Source organism: Solanum lycopersicum, chromosome 7, assembly GCF_036512215.1.
Source record: "Solanum lycopersicum chromosome 7, SLM_r2.1".
NCBI classification, from domain to species: Eukaryota; Viridiplantae; Streptophyta; class Magnoliopsida; order Solanales; family Solanaceae; genus Solanum; species Solanum lycopersicum.
Window position 1 is genome coordinate 37,398,150 of NC_090806.1, and position 25,858 is coordinate 37,424,007.

Here is a 25,858-nt window from a genome sequence, read left to right on the forward strand (position 1 = left end):
TCAACAATACTTGAAATCTATGTTAGGAAGGAGCCTAAGATTAGTCAACAACGTTCTCCTTTATTAGTCGATGTTCATCCCTAATTAGAAAATCATAATAGCATTGATGAATTTGCGTTAACTCAATCTACTGATTTTCCTAAAATGACTCATTACAAAATACTCTTACCAACCGATATGATTTTAATTTAAACAAAACTATCAATGATAGTGATCGGTAATGCTTAATTATTATATTTCAATTATTGTTTGTTGATTTTGTCAATTATTTATTAATTTATATTATTTATTATTCTTATTATTGTATATTTTGTAGCGGTTTACCTCAGCAAGATAGGGATATTGCTCCAAGTTATGGACTAAATAATTATTTTGGTTAGTCCTCACACTTTGAAATGACGGAAAATGTTGGGATATCCTCAATTTTCATGTCTCGCCTATTTTTGACGCAGATGATTATCGCTATGTCTAACACTTATTTTTTTAAATGAACTTTTTATGCAACCATCTTCAAAGTGATTTTTTTTTTTGGAAGCCATGAAAAGAAAAAGGAGAGAAGGTGAAGGTGAAGATGAAAATGTAACTTTTTATAAAGTGGAATAAAAAGTTTCACTTTATAAAGTGGAAGAAAAAGTTCCGTTATATATTAAAAATAAACGTTATGGCAGTAACGAAAAAGTATAGAAAATTGGATATAGTGAAACTTTTTCTTCCACTAAGCTTATTTTAGTTACTTACTAAAATAGTGGCTTATTTTAGTTACTTTTATATTTTTGTAGCTTATTTTGGTTCCCAACTCCACTATCTATCCATATCTATCTATATATATAATAGGAAGAAAAAGTTTCACATGTCACCACCACAAAAATAATATTTTTAAAAAAATTAATCAAAAATTAATGATGTGTAATTAATTTGAATAATTATCTACTTTTTTATTTTTTAAAATTATTTTAAATCAATTTTAAAAATAATGTAGTGCAACTGGGAATTGTAAAGCATTATCTAATTTTGTTGAACCATCAACTATTATCCTTTTAAATATATTACTTTAAAAAATATCAAGCCTAATTTTGTGAAACTATCTAGCTTTATCTAAAAAAATATAAATATAAATATGAACTTAAATTTTTATATTTAACAAAATAGTTTTTTAAATTAATTAAAAATTAATGACGTGTAATTCGTTTGAATAATTATCTACTATTTTATTTTCAAAAAATTATTTTAAATCAATTTCAAAAATTTAAGTAGTGCAACTGTGAAATATAAAGCATTATCTAATTTTTTTGAACCATCAAATATTATCTTTTAAAAATATATTACTTTAAAAAAATTATGCCTAATTTTGTGGAACTATCTAACATTATCTAAATATATTCAAATTAGATTTAAAAATAAAAATGCCATTTTCTACCCCAAAAAGACAAAAAAAAAAGATAAAATATAAAAAAGTAATGTGACTACGTATTAAGCATACATAAACACAACCGGAAAAAACTCATCAATTTACATACGAAATCTATTTTAAAACAAATTAATTGGTACACAATTAAAATAAAATTAGTTAAAATTAATGCAGTTTCATAACTACTCAACAACCGTCCACTTTACAAGGAAATTTCAATTATACCAATAAACTGTATCTTTAAATGCGACTATTATATATAGAATTTCTTATACTAAGAAATTTACATTGTTCTCTAACATTCAAGAATATACATGACTATACAATTTTAACACAATTGCTGAAATTACAATCAAATGCAATGAAATTTGCTAGCTCGTGTTGTTCATTTTTGGATAATATCATGTAAATTCAAGTCATAAACATCATTCTTGTCTCATTATTCATTATTTTTTTATTATATAATCCTTCAAATTCTTATTTTTTAAAAATTATATATATATATATATATATAGAGAGAGAGAGAGAGATTGTAACGATGGTAGTATAACATATTATGTCACAATTTTTTTTCTTTGGACACTATGACAATATGAACTCAAACAAGGAGTAAATAATATTTTGAGTTTGTTTGTTTGATGCTTAAGTTTTAATTAGTGGAGTAATCAGCATGTTAATTTTATTTTTTGATACTTTCTAATTAGTTGAGTCGATGCTTTCCAATTTTTACAAATGATGAAATTAAAAAAAATAGACTACGTAAAATGAAATCTGATTTGTCATACTTGACATTCTTTTTCAAAAAAATATAAATAATCAGCAAATAAAATTTAGGAAAATGAGCATATTTTCAGAGAAAGACATTAATTTACAAATAAATGTTAGCTTATAAATTAAAAAAATGATGGTAAAATGAGAATTTGTTAAAAGAAAAAAATTACTACTAATAACCAAATTTAAAAATAAATAAAAGTGGATTGTAAAATAATAACTAAAATAAATTAAATTAAATTTAGAAATTATCAATCTTGTGTGTGTAGGTTGGGGAGGAGGTATTAAATTTAAAATAAAATAATCACTAAAGTATTTTTTGTATTTTAATTTAGTGATTAGTAAAATGATCACTGAAGTAAAGAAATTAATTAACTAAAAACCAAGTTAATGTTTAATAATAATCAAATACTTTTCTTCGTGATTCATGGAGGAATTTATAGAGAGTTGATTCTCCTTTCCAGTCTAAGCAATGATAAAGTGATTCTACTTTTTTTCTCCATTTTTAAGAAACTCAAAATTATTTTTAAATGATCATTATATGATAATATAAATAATTTTCCAATAACTTATTACTTAGTATAACCATATTGCAAATTACCCTCCTTCAATTCTTACTACAAATGGATAGAAGATTAATGTGACTATCTTGAAAATTATTCAATTATTTTTATATTTGAAGATGTATATAGGCACAATTGACTTAAACTTGCCTTTCATTTTTAATACAAAAATGTAAAAGCAACTAATTCTAATTATTTGAAAAATCAATAGTGTTTGTAAGTTAGGTAATGTGGGTACGGAACGTATTGATTAGTTTTCTTTTTATATTTTTTTTATTTGTTCATAATTATTGTTTTAATATTTTATAAGACCATAATTATTTTTGGAAGATTTCTTTTAAAATTGTATAGATCATAAAACTGTACCTATTATTTCATTTTTTTTCTTAGATTTTTTTCCTTGCACACACAAATATTGATATACAATATCAATAATTTTATATTTTAGGTAATATTAAAATTTGTAGATTTACTTTGTCTCATTTCTTTTACTTTCATTTAATAGTTACAAAAAGTAAAAGATGGATACATGTAAATTGGATCATTTAACAATTTTTCTAAAAATAAATAAATATTAAAAATATTATATAGCTAAATTTAAATTTTAAGTGTGATTACTTTTTATGTATCCGTGTAACGCACAAATATGTTTACGAGTATATGTATAATAAGAGGAGTAAAAAGTGTCACATTTAAGCTCGATATAATTTTATTCCCATGAGTGAGCTATAAATAGTAGTTGTAGTATCTATTTTATCCTTGGAACTAGTAAGATAACTAGCATTAGTTGTATCAACATTACAAAAATTTGTGAACAATACATTGGCAAAAACATCCTTGTTTGTGTTTTCTTGATTGCGTAACCCTCCTTGATATAACAAAAATAGGAGGTTGGTTAAATATTGAAGAATCAAAGTGTGTCAGAATGCATGTGCAAAAAGAGGAGGTGTCTGCAATCATACATAATGTATTTTGGGTCTATATTATGAGCTATTGCGAGTTGTAGGCCGTGAACAGTGCTAGTGCTTCTGTTTGCAAAGCATTCACTGCTCCTGCAAAACCAATTAACCAGTTAGTTTCTTGCAAACTCTGAGTGTGATTGAAAACATGACCATCACAGTATTTAATTGGTGGAGGAACCCAAGCTAGAGCAATAGGTGGGGCTTTGATGTTGTTGTTAAGCCCTAGGTGATGGTATTAATTAATTCTACAGTGGAAGATTGAAGTAGGCATAGTATTGTAGTGAGTGTGAGCATACTTAAAAGAAGAATTGCTTGGGGAAATAGTGGGGATCAATATGGGTATGAGAAAGATTATGATTTCAACCTACCTTAAAATTAACATGAATTGAAAATAAAATATTTTTTACATAAATATAAAAGTCTTCACAATAGAAACAAAAAAAAGATGGAAGAATTTTTCTGTTGCAATTTCCTTACTTGGAGTGTTCAAAAACTTTATGTAAGGTTAATTATAGAAACTTCTATTATTTATAATTTTGAGGGGAAAACGATCCGAAAAATATTTCAATTTTGATTGAAATTATTGTTACGATATCAAACTTTGTGAAGGAACTTTTACAACCTCCACTATTTTATGGCGTATTTTAAAGATATATATGTATCCAGTGAACATCATGATTGCATTATTATAAATTGTACTGTATGAGTAGTTATTTTCAAAATTCGATATTATTACAACAATTTCAATTAAAATTAGAATTAGAATTTTTTCCCAATTTTTTTCTATGTATAAAAATTAGTAAACAAACTAAAATGTTTCATGTACTTTCTTATTAAAAAAAAATACTAATTACTATTTAAATACATTATATCAGACTTTGCATTTCGGGTGAAAATTTATTTCTAGGATAAGCACTTTTTTTTTATTTTTACAAAAATCTAAAAATAAAATTAAATTGCAATTTGCAAACATAAAAAAACAACTGAAATTAAATTTACAAAATTGTATTTGAAAAAAAATAAAAGATACGTGTAATAACTAATTATAGGGAAATAGTGATTCCTAAAATGTAAGTAACTAATTAAAATAAGTTAATTTAAATTTAAATACCTGATTAAAATGAGATAGTTTTTTAAAGAAAATTAACTATCAAAAACAAAAAAAAACAATAATAAAAATAAGGGGGGAAAGGGTCAAATATGCCCCTAAACGGTTCGAAAAGGTCTAGATGTACCATCCTTTTAAAGTTTGGTTCACTGATGCCCTCGCTGTCCAACTTTTGGTCCAAATATGCCCTTATGGACATTAGTTGTCATGTTGGACATATCCAACTCATTTTTCATTTCTTGCTAAATGGAATTGTCATGTCATTTTAGTCTTACCACATAACATTTATATGAAAATGGAAAGATATTCGGACTCATAAACACCTAATCCGACCCATAAATCAACCCCCTTTTGAATAAATTATCCGACCAATTTTCAATGATTTTGTTTGATTTTTATATTTTTCGATAAATTCCGAAAATGAGTAATTGATTAATAATAAAATAGGAAAATATGAAAAAGTATAAAATTAACGCCAAAAATTCATAAATAATTAAAATAACCTTAAATTCAATTTAAACATTTTTTATTTTTATTTTTTTTGATAAATCCCGAAATGAGTAATTGATTAATAAAAAGTATGAAAAAAAATATAAAATTAACGCCAAAAATTAAAAATAAATATAGTAACCTTAAATTCAACAATTTTAACATTTTTTTATTTTTAATTTTTTCGATAAATCCCAAAAATGAGTTTATTAAAAAAAATATGAAAAAATATAAAAATTACGCAAAAAATTCACAAATAAAAAGATAGAAAAATATGAAAAAAATATAAAATAAAAAAAATTGTTGAAATTAATGAATTTAAGTTTACTATATTTATTTGCGAATTTTGACGTAATATTTTTTTATTTTTTTTTCATATTTTTTCCTTTTTATTAAAAAATTACTCATTTTCGGGATTTGCCAAAAAATTTAAAAAAATTAAAAAAATTGTAGAATGAAATGTTACAATATATATTTGTGAAGTTTTGGCATTAATTTATATTTTTTCATACTTTTCATATTTTTTATTAATGAATTACTCATTTTCGAGATTTATCAAAAAATAAAAAATAGAAAAAATTAAAATGTTAGATTTAAGGTTACTATCTTTATTTGTGAATTTTTGGCGTTAATTTTATATTTTTTTTCATATTTTTCCTATTTTTTATTAATCAATTACTCATTTTTGGGATTTACCGCAATAATAAAAATTAAACAAAATAGTTAAAAATGGGTCAATAGTGAATTTAAAAAGAGCTGATTTATGGTTCGTATTAGGTATTTATGAGTCCGAATATCTTTCCATTTTCATATAAATGTTATGTGGTAAGATCGAAATGACATGACAATTCCATGTGGCATTTAAAAAAATGAAAAATAAATTGGATATGTCCAATATAACAACTAACGCTCATAAGGGCATATTTGGACAAAAAATTGAACGGCAAGGGCATGATTGAACCATACTTTAAATGGAGGATATATCTAAACTTTTATAAATAGTTTAGGAACATATTTGACCTTTTTCCCTAGAAATAATGACAATTGACCAAAAATAGAAAACAAATAAAATTTTTAAATAAACTATTTAAAACATAAAAAATACCAATATACAGAAGATCACAAAAGATATCTCTCTCTGTGTATATATAAAGATGAATAGGATAATCTGCTGCGGCACTTCTCTATACCCGACATTCCTATTTATCTTTTATCTCCAATTTTAAATATTTTTTCTTTCTATTTTGTTGGTATTTTCTAAAAAAACTGAAAGCATTTAAATGTAAAATTCAATTAATTATGTTTCTTTATAACTTTCATTACACTAATATACACTTAACTAAATAAAATATGAAAACGTTAAAAAACTTTCATAACACTAATATAAATTAAAGGAATTGAAAGATGAAAAGAAAAAAAATATGCATTTTTTATAACGATTTATATTTGTTTAGCCTATAAAATAAATTATTTAAGTATTTGTTATCAACAACAATAAAATCACTCACTCCGCCTCTCAATTTTTCTTCTAATATTGTGATGATGATGATTACTATGTCGACACTTGTTATTATACCGATATCAATTTCAACGTTGAAATATCCAACAAATTTTCAGGCCTTTAAGTTTTTAAGAAAATAGAAAGAAAAAGTATTTCATGATTTTGGGAAAATATTAGAAGGAGAAATGTTACGTAATAAAAATTTTCTTTAAAATAAAAGATTTTTTTTCCGCGAAAGAATGATATATGAGGAGACATAATTGAGGGAATATCTTTAAAATTTGGTTGAAAATTAATAGGAAGGGTGATTTTGCTTCAAAATGTATGAAAAATTATTTGGTGTTATAAATACATTGAATTAAGTGGATAGTCCATAAGGTTGGTACATGAACAACCATTCATATTCACTAGGTTACATGAACCTTTTTGGATAAGAATGTATGTATTTATTATGATACTTAATATGGTGACCTTTGGAGTGATTTCTCACTCTATAAATAGGGTTGTTCATTCACTATTGTAATAGATACATATGAGACTTGAATACACTTGAATAATAAGAAAATTCCTCTTCTTCTATCTACATCTCTTCTCTTCTTCTCTTTATAATTATATCTCTTATGAGCTTGATTTTATAACACGTTATCAGCACGAGTCTCTAGCCAATTAAGATTGAGTTTTACTTTTTCTTTAACTCATGTTTTGGTTGATCTCGTTATGAAGATCAAAGTATTATATTCATAAAATCAGGTATGTATTTTCTAGAATATTTTTATGATTTAGAATAAAATAGTATTCAGTCACTAACAATTATCAGGAACCGAAGACATATACTACTATTGGTTGAATATGACATGCTATACAAAATTTCTTAAATAGAAGAAGGTATAAAATTTTAATAGCATGAATTTGAATGTTATTTTGATTGTTTTGAAAGACTCAAAGGATGAGTCATGTTGTACTTCGATTTATTATACCGTTGGTTAAGGGTAAGACGATGAATTCAAGTTTCATCGCACCAAAAGGGTAAGACATCAGGTTAAAGTCCGGATGCACCATAATGAAAAATATTTGAGGATAAGACGATAGATTCAAATCTATCGCACCAAAAGGGTAAGACATCAATTTGAGTTTTGATGCACCGTGATTGGGTTCAAGTCCCATAGAATTATGGCGTAAAACGCCTTATATGGATAAGACATTGAGTTTGAGTCAATGCACCATAATGATGATATAATGATGACTAGGCTTTGATGAAAAGTCTTGAAATTCGTTCTATTGAATTTGCTTCATTCCTTGAAAAGAATGTGGTAGCAACATGTAATAACTCTGAAATCCGCCTGTTAACTTGCTCCATTCAATCATATGAATGTGGTAGCAGTGAATGTTAGTTTGAAAGATGACAAATGATTAATGATATGAATAAGGGCGTGGAGGGACATAATTATAATAGTCATCATTGTGGTAATGATAAAAGGAAGAACACTATAAGTTCTTCAAATAGTCCTTCAAAATGTGAAGCCAATTTAAATAAATATGTGAACTTAAAGTTCAAGGGATAATTCAGTTGCATAATGTTGCAAATCAGTTGCCAGAGGAATGCACTGACCCTATGATATAATTCAGCTGCGAATGCTTCAATGTGAAGTCCTTCAAGGACAGAGTCTATGATACGCCGAAAGCGTAATAGACCAATTGATTCCAAATATAAAATTCCTTAAAAAAGGAAGGAGCAAATGATCAATATGGTCATGATAATGAGGCAAGTGCTATAAAAGAGCACATTGACATAACACTTCATAAAATCTTGAAAAAGGTTCAGGTACCTGAAATAATAAAAAATGAAGAGATCTCGATAAGTTATGTCTTGTTGGAATCGATATCAAATAACCGTCGACGGTATCTTTGATATGAGGTAGCGCTCAATGATATAAATTGTGATGAGGATCTTGAATTCAAATCTGTCATATAGTGTGAACAGATAAATGGTTGGCCAAGTAAAATGCACAATTCAAGTATATTTTGTTTCACTTAGAAAAGTGACATTTTGGACTGATAGTCCATAAATTAAGGTATAATGTCAGTGGGGTACAAATAAGTTATTATGCGATAGTATAACCGTAAGATATCAAATACGGTTTGTGCCTTGGGGCATAAAGGTTTATCGCAAAAATCCTGACATTATTGGAGATGTTTTCTCCTTTGGTGGATGCAATGAGGTTTGTTTTGATCTGGCAACATATGAAAAACTTGAATGCATGTAATGAAAAATTGTAATGAAGGTTATATGAAAATCCTTGAAACAATCCAAGTGTCTGAAGCATATAAAGGTTTGAAAGAAACTTATCCAATAAAGCTTCAAGAATCCTTATATGGATTGAAATAGTCAAGGAAGAAAAAGGGTACAAAAGAATGACCCTAATTGTCCTTGTATTTTTATGAAAAGGTCTTGGTAAGACAAAATTTTGTCTTGACCTACAGATTGTTAATTTGACAAATAAAATATTTGTCTAACAGACAACAGTGCACATACACTGAAAAATTTTGATGCAATTTTATGTGGATATATCGCATTCATTGAGTACCCCAATGATTATGAGATCACTTGACATAAATGATGATTTAGTTTGATCTCAAAAGAAGGATGAAGAGTTTCTTGGTGATGAAACTCTATCTTGGTGCAATCAGGGCACTAGTGCATCTTACTAACAATATTTGACCAGATATTTGTTTTGCAGTAAATTTACTGGCAAGATTCAATTTCTCCCTGATAAAAGGACATTGAAATGGTGTTTAGCACATGATTGAATATCCTCGAAGGACCATAGTTATGGGTTTATTCTATCCCGAGGAATCCAAGACAAAATTGATTGGTTACGCAGATGCAGAATATTTATCTGATCCGCATAAAGATCTATCTCAAGAACGCTATGTGTTTGCATGTGGAGGCACAATAATATCCTGGCGATCAATGAAGCAAATGTTGCTATGCAGAAATAAAAGTCCTCCATGAAGCAAGTCGAAAGTGCGTCTGGTTGAGATAAGTGACACACCATATTCAAGAAATGTGTGATTTTTCTTTGAAAAAGAATATACCAACCACAATGTACAAAGATTGGAGACATCATCACAAGAAATCAAGTGATGTTTTAATCAGGGGGAGTACAATACGCGTTGCACTCTTTTTCCCTTGATCGAGGTTTTTTCCCACTGGGTTTTCCTGGCAAGGTTTTTAATGAGGCAACAAATGGTGCGTATCAAAAGATATGTGTACTCTTTTTCCTTCACTAGAATTTTTTCCCACAGGGTTTTTCCTAGTAAGGTTTTAACGAGGCACATTATCTATGGACATCCAAGGGGGAGTGTTATAAATACATTGAATTAAGTGGATAGTCCATAAGGTTGGTACATGAACAACCATTCATATTCACTAGGTTACATGAACCTTTTTGGATAAGAATGTATGTATTTATTATGATACTTAATATGGTGACCTTTGGAGTGATTTCTCACTCTATAAATAGGGTTGTTCATTCACTATTGTAATAGATACATATGAGACTTGAATACACTTGAATAATAAGAAAATTCCTCTTCTTCTATCTACATCTCTTCTCTTCTTCTCTTTATAATTATATCTCTTATGAGCTTGATTTTATAACATTTGGAGAATAACCAATCTATTTTGTAGTTTTAAAAAGGGGAAATGATTGTTTTAGTCTGTGTGTTATTAGTTTATTGTGATTTTGGTCCTTGTATTATTAGACTAAGACATTTAACCTTTAATTGAATACAGGGATCAATTTTAGTCCTTATACCTAACTTAAAGTTAACACCGTTAAATTTTGATATTTTAAAAAAATTAAAAAAAAAAAAGTTCTTTTGATCAAAACTAAAATAGTAATAAAAAATTTAAGTAATAATGTCACTTAGTTTTTTCTTTATGCCTCTTTTCTTCTAAACAACAAATAATTTGAAGTCAAACACTTAAATATTAGTAGATGAACAGAATAAAAAGAAATAAAATCACAAAGCAACTATAATTAGCGGATTTATTATTCATTTTTTAAATTATTCACACGGTGTTTGACCCTCGTATTGGAGCTCTGACTAAATCTGAATTCCGCATTACAGTAGACATTTGGGGATGACGCTCCCAACATATTTTTCTTCATACCCAAAGTTTGAGCACTAATTTTGATTAAGAATGGAAAAATTCTATCACTACACCACAATCTATGTTTATAAATATTCATATTATGATGTTAATGTCAATGCAAGGATAACACAATATTGTCATTTGATCTTGTTTTGAAACTTTTACAATTTTTTTTATTATAAAAAAACAGTAATCAGTAATTTTAGAAAGTTACTAACATAATTTTTTTAAAAATTAAAGGATATCAAGAGATTCTAGAGTTGGAGACTGTTTTAAGAATACTAAAAAAAGACCCAAATTTAACAATGTTAACATCAAGTTAGTAGAAGGACTAAAATTACACATTTTATATAATTAAATGTTAAATATGTTTAGGACCAAAACCACAATAAGGTAATAATACAGGGACTAAAACTATTATTTCCCCATTTTTTTTTTATTTCCCCATTAAAAATGATAAAATTAGTGCTTATATTATTCCTTACTTTTTCGACTTTGTATTATTTTTTTACGTGCCTCTGATTGATGTTTTTTTTACTTATTTAGTTTTAATTATAGTTTTGTTTTGACATTTTTTTTCTAATTTTAAAAGAAAAGAATCAAAGATGATTATATGTAGTTCATTTCATCATCAATTCTATTATCGGCTTTTACTTCTTTCCTTTCTCATATTAATGTTAAATATTTCTGTAAATCATTTTTTTTGTTTTCCAATAATTCTTGTGTTATTTTTTTTCCTTCAAATTATAATTTTTATTCATTTAATATTTAATTTGTATCTGTGTTTCTCTATGACATTTTTTGAATATATTTTTTTTAGCTAAACTGACCAAATTAAGAATTCGTGCAAAAGGAGTGTCTTATCAAGCAACTCTCTACAAAAGCTTGCACAGTGTAAGTCTTCTACCATTATTCAGATTTTCAAATTTTTTTGGGGAGGGAGTTAATTAAAAAAACTCAAAAGAGCTTTATATGAATTTTACACATATTTTTACAAAATTTTGTTTATCACTTTTGAATCATATACGTAATTATAAGTTCAAATAAAATTTGTGATGTGACACTCATCTTAGTCTAATATTAATTTTTATCAATTAAACTGTCATTTTCTTATATTTTTTTAATTAAAATAATTGCTCAAAAAGGAAGTTATTCTTCAAAAAAAAAGAAAAGAAGTATGTACCCATTTTAAAAAAAAAATTTGATAGTTTTTTTAATTTTAAAAAAATTGAAAATTTACCTTAAAATTTATAAAATATTTGAATTAAATGCTCATATTGAATTTCTACCATCATTACTACTTTTAATTTCTTTTACTTCGTTTCCTTAATCTCGATCATTAATGTTATTAATAAAATTTTCTTAAATCACATTTTTCCTTTTCTTTGTTTTTGTTTATTATTTATTTATCGTAGAAATATGTTATTATCACTTAATAAGAATTGCAAAACAAATTTTCCAGAATTTGATTTGTCTCTTTTTTATTTTAATTTTTTGAATAATAATAATAATAATAATGATAATAATAATAATGATAATAATAATAATTCAAAAATGAATCTACTCATCAAAAGAAATTATGCCTCAAATCTTTTTACATTATTTCTAATTTGTATAGACTGAACTTTCTCTTAAAATTTATAAAATATAAAAAAGGACCACATTTGATTCATATCATAATCAGATATTAATAATTTTACTTTCTTATCCTTATCTCATCTTTAATGTTATTTATATTATTTCTTTAAACACTTATTTTTCTTTTATTTTGTTATTTTTTTTCCTTTTATTTATTTATTCCTAGAAATAAGTGATTATAATTTTATAGGAACTGCAATCTTTTTTAACATAATTATATTTTCTTTGTTTAAATAAAATAAGCTTATAATAATGTAATAATAATAAAAGTGAAAAGCCAAATAAATAAGTGATGCGACACTTTTCTTAGTCCAGATTTTTTTTTGATAATTTCTCTTATATATTTCTTAAGCTAATCGTACGAAAAATAAATCTATTAATTTTCTAAAAACTGATTATTTTCATTTAATATTGTTCAATTAAAAGGGCGAATATAGAGAGAGACCAAGTAGAATATTTATCCAATTTTTTAAGTTTTTTCTTGCAGTATAATTAAATATTTTGTTGTATCGTAGATATTGTTTTGAAAAATACGCCCTTACATTTTTCAGTAATTAAGGCCATAACTACAACACAGTTCCAAAATTTAAAGTCATAATTTTTTTACCTCATAAGGTGACATTCTCTCCAATAATGCATCATTAAGGGAAGAAGCCATTACTAATTTAAAAGTTCAAAGTCACGTTAATGTGGGTTTGAAATGATTGTTTGAATTAATTTATTTTAAATTATTTTTTATTTTTAAATTCTTTATAGTTTTGAAAATATTTGGGAAATAGAAAACATGCTTAATTGAAAAGAATTTAGAAATAAATCAAAAGGTTTTCAACTTTTGCCTTTCATTTATAAATTACATAAAAAAATATCAATTTAAACACTCTCTTATACTTAAAAGCTTAAAACTTGTGTTGAAAATAAGCAAATAACATTTGAATAAAACGAAATTGAATCGATTGATGTGATAGCAAACAAAGGGAAGAAAAACCGTAATGAGTAAAGATGGTACAAAATATTATTTTTAGAAAATTCTTTATTCAAGAATTAATTTTTAATAAGTGAAGTCCATTCACCATTTCAACATCTCTTAAATAATTTTTTCACCTTTTAAGTATGAGTACATAAGCGGATTTACCCCCTAGACGTAACCGGTGTCGTCGTCCTCTTTGAGGACTACGACTGGCTTCTTAGTTTACATTATGACATTTATAAGTCGAATTTAGTGGAAAAAAAATAAAACTTTAATTGCTTCTAGATTGGAGGTTTACATAAAACTCTACATACAAATAATTATATATATATATATATATATATATATATATATATATATATATATATATATCGAGTATACATAGACCCTTCGTATAGGAAGGTTACATAACCTTCTACTTTTTTTGCACATACATATATAAGATAGAAATTAGTCTCAAAGATTTTCTCATCTCATAACCATGTAACCCATACATCAATGTAAAGAGAGCACATATAGTCTTTATACAATCCATAGTCAAATGAAAGGAGATAGAATAGAATAGTCTTAGAATTAAATTGACAACATAATCTCGATATTGGCATCACCTTCGAAAAAATGAGGACCTATCCTACTTGGATGATCAAATGATACAAGTCTTTCTTCAAGTCGCCTTCAAAACCACTTCAACAATCGAAACCTAAAAATGTTGGGGACAAAGGAAGAAAATGGGGTTATTATGCCACTTGTACTAAGTATCACACCACATGCACATATAAAATCAACTCATGCGAAAAAGGGACATTTTATAAAAATATGTATTTTTTCCTTTAAAAACCAACTTACACATCCAAAAAAAACCATACCAATCAACATTTCGTAATTATTAAGTCATAGGCATGCTCCTCACAATACCACAACTTTCAAGTCTAGTCAAGTCAACCCTTCATATCATGTACATGGATACATATATGATGTCTTTTATGATAACTTCATTTTATTGATATTCTTATCGTGCATTAGTATGATATCCTTTATAATCCACTATTATGCGCTTAAGATCATTCCTCCTCATAGAGTTTCCACATGGAATGCTAATAAATGCAATGCTAACACAGTTCCTCTAGTCCCATATAAGGAAATTTATAATGCATTGTTTCAAAATGCCAATTCAACCTTTTGCTAAGAGGATGACCAACAAGAATAATGAACAAGTTGTAGTTTCTATCAATAGAATTGATGGAATAGTGGCAGCTACAAAATTCATGGATGGGGTTAAGAAACTCATTTGAGTGATACAAGTGATTGGTAATGGTAGGTTTGAGTTTGCATCTTACCCTCTTAAGGAATATCCAGGAGAACCTCTTTCATGTATAACTCTCTTTATAGCAGTCAAATTCGATGTCAGTCTAGAAACTCTCTCAGAACCTTTCTCAGTCTCTACTCCTGTCGGTGACCTAGTTTATAGCTTGGCAAATACACAGAAAATGCCCTCTCACAGTCATTTAGAAATTCAATTCAATAGATCTTGTAGAGTTAGAAATCGTAAACTTCGTGTCATTTTAGACATGGATAGGTACATTCTTTGCATGCCTCAGATGATTATAGAACTAGGATTGTTCATTTTCAATTTTCAAACGAACCAATCTTAGAATGCAACAATAGCAGCTTAGAGACAAGGGGTTAATTAATTTCTTACCTTAATTACAAAAATATTATCTCTAAGTGTTATCTCTATAATATATTTTCAGGTAAATGATTCTAGCGCTGAAACCCCAACTCTTGAGTTTCTTCTAGAAGTCTATGAATTTCTAGAAGTCTACTTTAGAATTTATGTTCTACTAGATAACAAGCCTATATGTATTCCTCCTTAGAAAATTGCTCATGTTGAGGTTGAGGAATTGAAAGAGCAGTTGAAAGATCTTCTAGATAAGTTCTTCATTAGACTTAGTATTTATAGGGCCCTAGGTTGTGTACTAGTGTTGTTCACAATGAAGCAAGATGGTTGTCTTGGAATGTGCATTGACTATAGACATCTGAATAAGGTCACAATGAACAATAAGTACCCCATACCCAGGGTTGATTATTTTTGTAACCAACTACATGGTGGTAGAGAATTCTCAATAATAGACCTCAGATCCGGTTATCATCAACTTAGAGTAAGAGATAAGACCATTGTGAATATAACCTTCAGAACTCGGTATAGTTATTACAAATTTAAAGCTATGTCATTTGGACTAACAAATTCTCCAGAATCTTTCATGAATTTGATGAAAATAGTATTCAAGTAGTACTTGGACTTGCTCATTATCGTCTTTATTGATGATATCATCATTTACTCTATGAATGAGGAAGAATATGCGAGTCATGTGAGAGTTGTTCTGCAAACTCTCAAAGATCACAAGTTGTTCACTAAGTTTAGCAAATGAAAGCTTTGGTTACAATCTATTTCTTTCAATGGTCACATTTTATCTAGCGAAGGGAGCCCAGTGGATTCACAGAAGATAGAAGTAGGGAAACAATTTCCCAGACCTACCTCTTCTATAAGTGTCAATGGCCAAGACCTACCTCTGCTATAGATATCAAAAGTGTCTTAGGTCTAGTGGGTTCGTGGAAGAATTTACATCCATATCCTCACCATTGACTAGGCTGACTCAAAATATGGTCATGTTTCGATGGTCAGATGATTGTGAGGAAAGCTTTGCATAATTAAAAACTGGATTGACTACAACACCAGCCTTGACTCTACGAGAGAGTTCTAATGGTTATGCGATCTATTGCGATACATCTAGAGTTGGTATAGGTTGTGTGTTGATGCAGCGAGATAATGTTATATTTTATTCTTCTAGACAGCTTAAGGTGCATGAGATGAATAATCCAACTCATGACATTGAGCTTGAAGCAGTGGTCTTTTCACTATATATCTGGAGACACTACTTGTATGGTGTTCACTGATTATAAGAGCTTTCATTATGATATGAATGTATATTACCATCTTGGTAAGGCAAATGTAGTAGAAGATGCTCTTAGAAGATTATCTATGGGTAGTGTAGTTCTTGTTGAGAAAGAAATGAAGGAACTAGTGAAGGATGTTCACTGGATAGCTCACTTGGGATTTCAGCTTATAAGCATATCATGCTATGGTGTAACAATTCAAAATGGGGCAGAACCTTCATTTGTATTGGAGGTTAAGGAAAATCAAGACAATGATCCAATTTTGCTTGAACTTAGAGGTACAATCCACAATCAAAGTGTGGAGGTTTTCTTGTGCTTAGTCGGTTTGGAGGGTTATGAGAAGAGCGGCCATATAAAGAGAGATTGTTCCATTTTAAGAGCTCAAGGAAGAGAGTTCTAGAAATCCCTTGCAAGTGGTTCAAATTCATTTCTCCAAAGAAGAACCGCTTCTATGCTTTTCAATCCCGAGGTAACTAAGAGAGCTCTCCAGATGTTATAACTAGTATTTTACCTAGTGTTCTGTATTGATGTATATACATTGTTAGACCTAGGTTCTACTTTCTCATTTATTACACCTTTTGTGTCCATGAAATTTGAAATACTCCCCGATGTGTTACAAAAACCTTTCTCGGTTTCTACCCTGGTTGGTGACTTGGTAATGGAAAAAAGATTCAATTGAGTTGTCCTATTTCTTTTCTTATCATGTCACTTTGGTTGATTTGGTAGAATTAGAAATGCTTGATTTGATATAATTTTGGGCATGGATTATTTGCATATTTGCTATATTTCCATTGATTGTACAACTCGAGTAATAAATTTAAATTTCCAAATGAGTCCATGTTAGATTGGAAGGATTTTATCCTAGAGGTTGATTTATTTCATGTCTAAAATCTAGGAAACTTATTTCCAATGGGTGCATTTATCAAATTGTTAGGGTTATGGATGTTGAGTCCAAGACTCCTTTTTAAGAGTTAGTCCCTGTAGTAAGTGAGTTTCCGGAACTCTTTTCCAATGACTTACCAAGAATTACTCCCGAGTGGGAAATAGAGACTTACATAAATCTTTTGCCAAATAGTAAACCCATATCTATCCCTCCTTACTAAATGGCTCCGGCCCAATTGAAAGAATCTGAAGGAACAATTGAAGGATCTTCATGGTGTGCTCCGTTGTTGTTTGTGAGAAAGAAGGATGTGTCCCTAGAATTAGTATTGACTACCGTTAATTCAACAAGATCACTATAAAGAATAATTGTTCTTCCTAGAATTGATGACTTATTTGATAAACTTTAAAGGGATAGCTATTTATCCAAGATATATCTTCATTCGGGTGACCATCAACCAAGGGTGAGAGGGTTTGACGTTCCTAAAATAGCTTTCTGTACAAGATATGGTCACTATGAGTTCCTTCGTAATATTTTTTGGTCTAATAAGTGCCCCGACAACATTTATTGATCTAATGGATAGATTATTTAGGAAATATTTTGATTCATTTGTGATCATTTTATTGACGATATTTTTATCTATTCAAGGAGTGAGGGTAATCATGTGAAACATTTGAGAATTACGTTGCAAGTCCTCAAAGACTATCAATTATATGCTAACTTTAGTATATGTAAGTTTTGGCTATGGTCGATTGCTTTCCTTGGTCACATTGATTCTAGTGAGGGTATTTAAGTGCACCTAAAGAACACAGACACAGAGTTGTCCTAGACCTCTAAATCCTTTTAAAATAATAAGCTTTTTGGATTTAGTCGGTTACTATAAAAGGTTTGTTGAGGGTTTTTCCTCCATTATTTCTCCATTGATGGCCTAGACTCAAAAGATATCCATGTTTGTGTGGTCGATCTTGTGAGAAAAGTTTCCAACAGTTGAAAGACAAGATTACTTTCATTCCTATGTTGACCTTACAAAATGCCACTGAGGGTTTGAGGTATATTGTGACGCTTCTAGAGTAGGTTTGGTATGTGTGCTCTTACAAAGTGGTAAAGTGATCGCCTATCCTTCAAAGCACCTCAGAGTCCATGGAATGAATTAATCCGAGCCATGATCTTGAATTAGCAGTGGTGGTGTTTTATTTGAAAATATGGAGACACTAATAATATGGGATCCATACTGATGTTTTTACTGATTACAGAAGTCTTCAAATATGTGTTTACCCAAAAATACTTGAATCTCCTACAAAGAAAGTGGTTAGAAATTTTGAAGGATTATGACATGAGTGTCCTTATCCCAACAAAGCTAATGTAGTTATGGATGCCTTAAGTCAGATGTCCATGGTTAGTGTATCCCATGTAGAAGATGAGAAGGAGTTAGTTTGTGATGTACATAGGTTGGCCTAGTAGTGTATCCAATTAGTGGATTCCACCAAGGGTGGTTTCATGGTTTATCATAGTTCTGAATCATTCTTTGTAGTTGATGTGAAGTATAATAAACACCTTGATCATATAAAAATTGATGGATTTGAAAGAATCGGTACTTGAGAAGTTTGTTCAGTCTTTTAGCCAAGGGAGGGATGGGGTGATTAGGTACAAAGTTAGATGATGTGTTAGATGTTCATGGCTTCAGAGACAAAATTTTACAAAAGGCTCATGGTTTAGGTTTTCTATTCATTTGGGAGCCACCAAGATGTATCTTTATCTACGGGAAGTCTATTGGTGGAATAACCTTAAAAAGGATATATCTAGTTTTGTGGACAAATGTTCCAATTGTCAACAAGTTAAGTTCGAACAATTAAAACTGAGAGGTTTGTCCTAAAATATAGATATTCCCATTTGCAAATGGGAGGATGTGAACATGTATATTGTTGAGGGTTTGCCTCGTACTTGAAGGCACCATGATTCTATAGGGTTCATTGTTAATTGGATGACAAAATCAGCCCACTTTATTCTTGTCAAGGTTTCTTTTTCAATGGAAGACTATGCCAAGTTTTACATCAAAGAAGTAGTGAAGTTCCATAGGGTTCCTTTTCTATTATTTCGGATCGAGGCACACAATTTACTTCACACTTTTTGAAGGCATTCAAAAATGGTATTGGTACTAATGTTAATACCACTTTCCACCCTCAAACGGATGGTCAAGACAAACGCACCATTTAAACATTAGACGACATATTGAAGGCGTGTGTTATTGATTTCGAAGGTAATTTGTATAATCATCTATTGTCGATAGATTTTTTCTATATAATAATAGTTGCCACTCAAGTATTGGCATGGCAACGTTTGAAGCACTATATGCTCGAAGGTGTAGGCCTCCGGTGGGTTTGTTTGAAAAAGGGAAATTTTCCCTAATTGGTCTTGATTTAGTATATGAGGTCATTGAAATGGTTTGACTAATTACAGAAAGATTGAAAATGGCCCAAAGTTGGAAAAAGTCCTATCGCGGTAATAGAAGAGAGATCTAGAGTTTGATGTTAGTGATTGGGTCTACTTTAAAATCTCACCTATGAAAAGTGTAATGAGGTTTGGTAAGTAGGGGAACTTTAGTCCTTCGTATGTGGTCCTAGACCAAATCTTGAAACGATGCCAAAGGGGGGAATTTTATAATCTGATCATGCTATCAGTTGTGTTGCTTATGGTTTTATTTACTTGTTATGCTATTAGTGTTTGAGTAGCCTATGATTGGTTTGTGAGACTATCTATTGACACTATTTGTGTGTCTCTGCTGAGATCATTGGTTGTATCATCTGCATATAATAGAAAATCTATTTCATAGTTTCGGGGGGGGGGGGGGAGTTGAAAACTCAGCTCCACTAGTCAACTACTTTTTTCGACATTTAGGGTGAGCAAATCAATGACCAGTTATAAAAGTTGACTATATCAAGGAAGTACATCTACTATGTGTATGCAATACGCTATTCAGATCTCATAGTAATGAGATTATACTAAATATGTCGTTATTATTATTATTGTTATAGACATAAAGCTGTACTTGTCAGTCTCACGATAATTTGTGAAATTACACTGAATATATTGTTTATTGACAATGAGAATATGTTATTCTATTCAGGGTAAATCTGTTTTGGGAAAGCATTTTGGATTCTTGAAAACATCTGTGAGTGGAAGAACTTCATCAGAAAAATCTAGTAAGTAAAAAGGTCCTATTTTGTTCTTGATACTGTAATAATAATAATAAATACGTCTCAATCTCAAAGCTAAGTTATAACTTAGATTCGATAATATCAATTTTCTGTATCCATATTTCATGTCGTGTTCTATTTAAGCTCGTTTTAATTCAATAGTATTACAAAATTTTACCCAAACATATTTTTTACTAGCTAGACCAAAAATAAATGTTGTAACATGACTTAAACTTAATCTCAAGTAATGTAGATATTTATCTTGTATAATGTCTTATTATTTTCACTAGATATATTTTTTTTCAAAATTTAATGAATTTTTTGTTGGGAAAGTTGCAAATGAGCTAGACTTTCTAAATGAATTGACTCCGGTTCACCCAATATTTCACGTTTTCATGATCAGGAATTTTATTGGTGATCCAGTATCCATCATTACTTTAGATTTCTTAGGAGTTGAGGTGAGTCTTTCTTATGAAGAGGTCCCGATAGAGATTCTAGACCGGCAAGTAAAATTGTTGAGAAAACATGAGGTACCTTCTGTTAAGGTATTACATAGGAATCACTTAGTTGAAGATTATACATGGGAGGCCAAGGCTGATATGAAGTCCCTTTGTCCTTATATTTTTACTTCTACTCCTACTTAAACTTAAGGTAAGTAGTTCCTCTTGAGTTTTTAGTGTTTTAGGAGTCTTGTGTATTGCATGAGTTTTCCATAATTTCCTTATGTTGGGCATGTTCTTGTGAGAATTCATGTTTAGTGCTAATTGAGATTTCATGATTTATATGATCCTCATGTTGATTTGCATTTTTGTATGATGATTGTATAGTTGACTTTATGAGGTGAATTGATTAACATGTTTAGCAGTCTTTTTTATGGAATGACATGTTGGCTCCATAATTTGGTTTTGAGCTTGTTTTGGTTGGAGAACGCAGTTCCTCATATGAACATGATATATGTTTCATTTCATGCATATTGATTTGGTAGATGTAGTTCCTACTTTCTTGTATTGCATTGACCATGTCTTGAGATGGAGTTGAAGTTTCCTTCTTTTGAATAGAGCACGAGGTGAATAATGCATTTGTAAGTTTTGCACATTTTTTATGCTTCATGCGTAATTGGTTGTCAGTCTTGAGTTTCTAACTTAGTTTGGTGTCAATATCATCATTCCAGGATGAATGTTCCGAAGGGAGAGATAATGTAACACCTCAAGAATCTAATGACCTAAGCTAGAGCCTAACTTGTAGTCTAGGGTCCTAAATAGGGTTAATATGTAGATAAGAGTCAAAAAAAGGACCTCCCTAACTTAGTACTAATGTTTTATGATCTACACGTCAAGGCATGACCCCCAAGGACCTACCTCCCAAGGGTCCTTGAGGAGGACCCAAGTAAAGGCCCAAAATGTTGTCAAACGACAGCACCACCTACGGATGGGCACCTATGAGTCGTTGGTAGACCCCCTTCCGATAGGTGAGGTCGCGGGTAAGGACTTAGTCTCCACATCCTTTACTTGGTCCTCCTTCTTGATAAAGCAAACTACATTTCACCGGTAAGGAAGTAACTCCACCTGCGGTTCGTAGGCGGGGCAGTTGTAGATCACACGTGGGAGACACCTATACTCGGCCAACAAAGGGGTAAATTGGTAAAATTAAATTTAATTAATTAAGGGTGGGGACTGTTACTAATATCTTTTTGGACATATTTAAGTATTTTTAACTATTAACCTACACTTTTAACACGTCACAACTCAGAATCTCAAAACTCAACCAACTTCCTCTCCAAAATATTTTTCTCTATGAACTCTATTGAAGAGCAAGATCAAGGTCAAGATAGTTTATTAATTTCCAAAACCTAGGATTTACATGTAGTAATTGGTATTCTTCAAAAAGGATTTCAATTGTTTAATTATGGTACATTATGATTAATTATGATTATTTACAATTGTATTAATGGAGTATTGATGGATTTTGATGAAAATCTCTCTTGGACCCATGATTTCCGATTATTCTTAAATTGTGAATTATGGTATGGCTTAATTAATGGGGGCTTGACAATTGAATATGTTTACATTAATTAAGTTGTTAGATCATGATATTTCTCTATCTAATGTGGTTATTCTCGGAGTTACGGTTTATCTTGGTCCTTAGCATTGAAGGGTAATTTGATAGGGTTTCTTTATGTGATAAGGATTGTATAATATGAACTCGTCAATCACTTAGGTAGTGATAATCCTCTAACTATTGTGTATTAGTGGTATTGATATCAAGATCCTTCTCTCTCTACCTTTACACATAACTATGTGTGAATGACTATAACTATGATATGTTTGTTATGTTTATTGAAAGGCTATTCTAATTATAACACTATGAATAAAATGTGAAAGGTTTACTCACATGTTGATGATTCTAAGGTTGAAAGGACATTCTCACCTAACGAATAAATGAGCTACTATGATGATATGTTGTTGAGTGCCTAGTGCATTTTTTTATGAACATGAACTAAAGTAAAGAATCAGTTTGACTACTAAATGGAATTATGCTTAGCACCTAGTGGATTTGAATATGAGATGGGTTCCTTCACACTAGTAGTTGTGTTCCCTATATGGTGTCACTTGATATGGAAGCCACTACGTTAGAAGTTAGGGTTTCTAGTAGAAATCTTAAGATCCCATAACTATGTGACCACATAGGTCCTTAGCTAGTGGATCCACTTAAAAACTAAAATGTTAGTTTTACCTTAGGCAAGTTGGACACCTATTTTAGGAGTGGGGGTAGTATATCGGATTCCATGAAGTTCACATGGTCCATGTCGGTTAAGCCTATTTTCCCTATAAGGTAAGAATATGAATTATGTGAAGAACATGGAGGTTTGATATGACTCTTTAAGGGGTACTACATAGCATGAGTGAGGGTACGAGACTTCAACTTAAGAGTGGTTATGGTGCGGTTCTCTTATGTTATGAAGACTTATGTATTATGTATGCATGTTATTAATGGCTTTTAAGGTTAACTTAACTTGTTACAAGTGATGAACATGAATCAATCTTTACAAAAACCTATAGTTGGATAGAGGATACATATTGGGTTGCCTCCCACTCAATGATTAATTTAACATCGCAGCACTACGGAGGACTCTTGATTACTCAGACTTTATCAAGATGGTATGCCTCGATCACTTCATTCGCCGTTTCAGCATGCCCTGGATAGATTTTGATTCGCTTCCTGTTCACCTTGAACCTAAAACCCTTCTTTTTATCCAACTCAACCTCACCATGAGGGAATAGTTGTGTGTTCAAATAGGGACAAGTACATTTGGACTTGAATTTGCCCAGAAACAAGTAAAACCTAGAATTGAACAGAAGCACCAAATCCTCAACTAAAAAATCGCGCTTCTCAATCTTTTGGTTGTGGTACTTCTTCATCTTTTCTTTGTAGATAGCTGAACTTTCATATGGCCTCAAGCTAAATTCATCAAGCTTATACAACCCGTTTAACCTCTGTTCTGCAACCTTATTCCAATTCATTTTCAATTTCTTCATTGCCCACATGGTCTTAAGCTCTAATTCAAACGGTAAGGGACAAGCCTTCCCAAATACAAGTTGGTATAGGGACATACCTATGGGAGTTTGTATGCTGTCCGGTAGGCCCAAATAAAGCCTCTTTGACAAATTAGTTCTACTAGCATTCACTGTTTTTGCAAAAATCTGCTTAATATCCCTGTTTGACACCTCCTTTTGCCAACTAGTCTGAGGATGGTAAGGAGTGGCCACATTATGGCAAACCCCATATATTTCCAATAATACTTTAAACAACTTGTTGCAAAAGTGGGATCCCCCATCACTGATAACAGCCATTGGGGTGCCGAATCTAGAAAATATGTTCTTTTTGAAGAATGCGGTGACACTCATCACTTCATTATTCGCAAGTGTGATAGCTTCTACCTATTTTGGCACATAATCGACTTCCACAAGAATGTAGTTAATCCCATGAGAACTCACAAAAGGGCCCATAAAGTCAATGCCCCACAAATCAAACAGTTCATATAGACGAATGAGATTTAAAGGGACCTCTTGCTTTCTCGAAATGCCACCATCTCTTTGGCATTTAGCACATGCCTTGGCAAACTCATGAGCATCTTGGTGGATGGTTGGAAAAAGTATCCACATTACAAGATCTTTTGAGTCGTCCGGATACCACCGTGATGCCCACCTATAGGCAAAGAATGGCATGCCTCCAAAACACTCAACATCTCAACTTCCGGCACACAACGCCGAATAATCCCATCGACACAACTCCTATATAAGTATGGCTCATGCCAAAAGAAAATTTTCACATCATGCATGAACTTTTCCTTTGATGAAAGGACAAGTCCAGTGGGATGACATCACTAGCCACATAATTTGAAAAATTTGCGATCTATGGAATCAATTCTTGGGAGGACGCCAGTACATGCTCATCAGGGAGAGTATCATCAATTTCAGCCTTTTCGCCTAACTCCCTCATTACTTCATCTTCTAATCAGAACAAGTGATCAACAACTTGATTTTCAGTCCCTTTCATATCTTTCACCTCAAAGTCAAATTCTTTCAATAGTAATACTCAACAAATCAAACTCGGTTTAATATCATTCTTTGCCATCAAATATCTCAAAGTAGAATGATCAATACGCACTATAACCCTCGTGCCAAGCAAATAGGAGCAAAATTTCTCGAAAGCAAAGAGTACTGCAAGGAGCTCTTTTTCAGTCACGGTGTAGTTCTTTTGGGCTTCATTAAGGGCTTTACTAGCATAGTAAATGGAATGAAGGATTTTGTCCCTTATTTGTCCAAATACCACACCAAGATCAATCTCACTCGCATCACACATCACCTCAAGTGGTTTGCTTCAATTCAAAGAAATGATGATAGGTGCAGACGCAAACTTTTCCTTCCATTCACCAAATTCCATAAGATAGGATTCATCAAAACAAAACTTACACTCTTTCTCAAGCAACTTGCACAAAGGATGTGCAATCTTTAAAAAATCCTTGATGGACCTCCGGTAAAAGCCTGCATGCGCAAGAAAACTTCTCACACCTTTTACAGAGATGGGTGGAGGAAGTCTCTCTATCACCTCAACTTTAGCTCGATCAACCACTATACCCTTCTCTGACATGCGATGACCCAATACAATACATTCTTTCACCATGAACTGACATATTTCCCAATTTAGCACAAGGTTAGAATCTTTACACCTCTTAAGAACATCAGACAAATGATTTAAACAC

At 30.4% G+C, this 25,858-nt stretch overlaps 1 protein-coding gene across 1 annotated transcript; it reads right to left on the minus strand.

Annotated features, from left to right (window-relative positions):
• Positions 1-23,735: 23,735 nt before the first annotated feature.
• Positions 23,736-25,458, minus strand: LOC138337414 (uncharacterized). The gene is made up of 3 exons (XM_069287323.1): positions 25,206-25,458; positions 25,042-25,106; positions 23,736-24,533 (listed from the first exon to the last, which is right to left on the minus strand). Exons 1-3 carry the CDS (start codon positions 25,456-25,458, stop codon positions 23,736-23,738), a joined length of 1,116 nt encoding a protein of 371 aa, XP_069143424.1.
• Between the last annotated feature and the right edge of the window lie 400 nt (positions 25,459-25,858).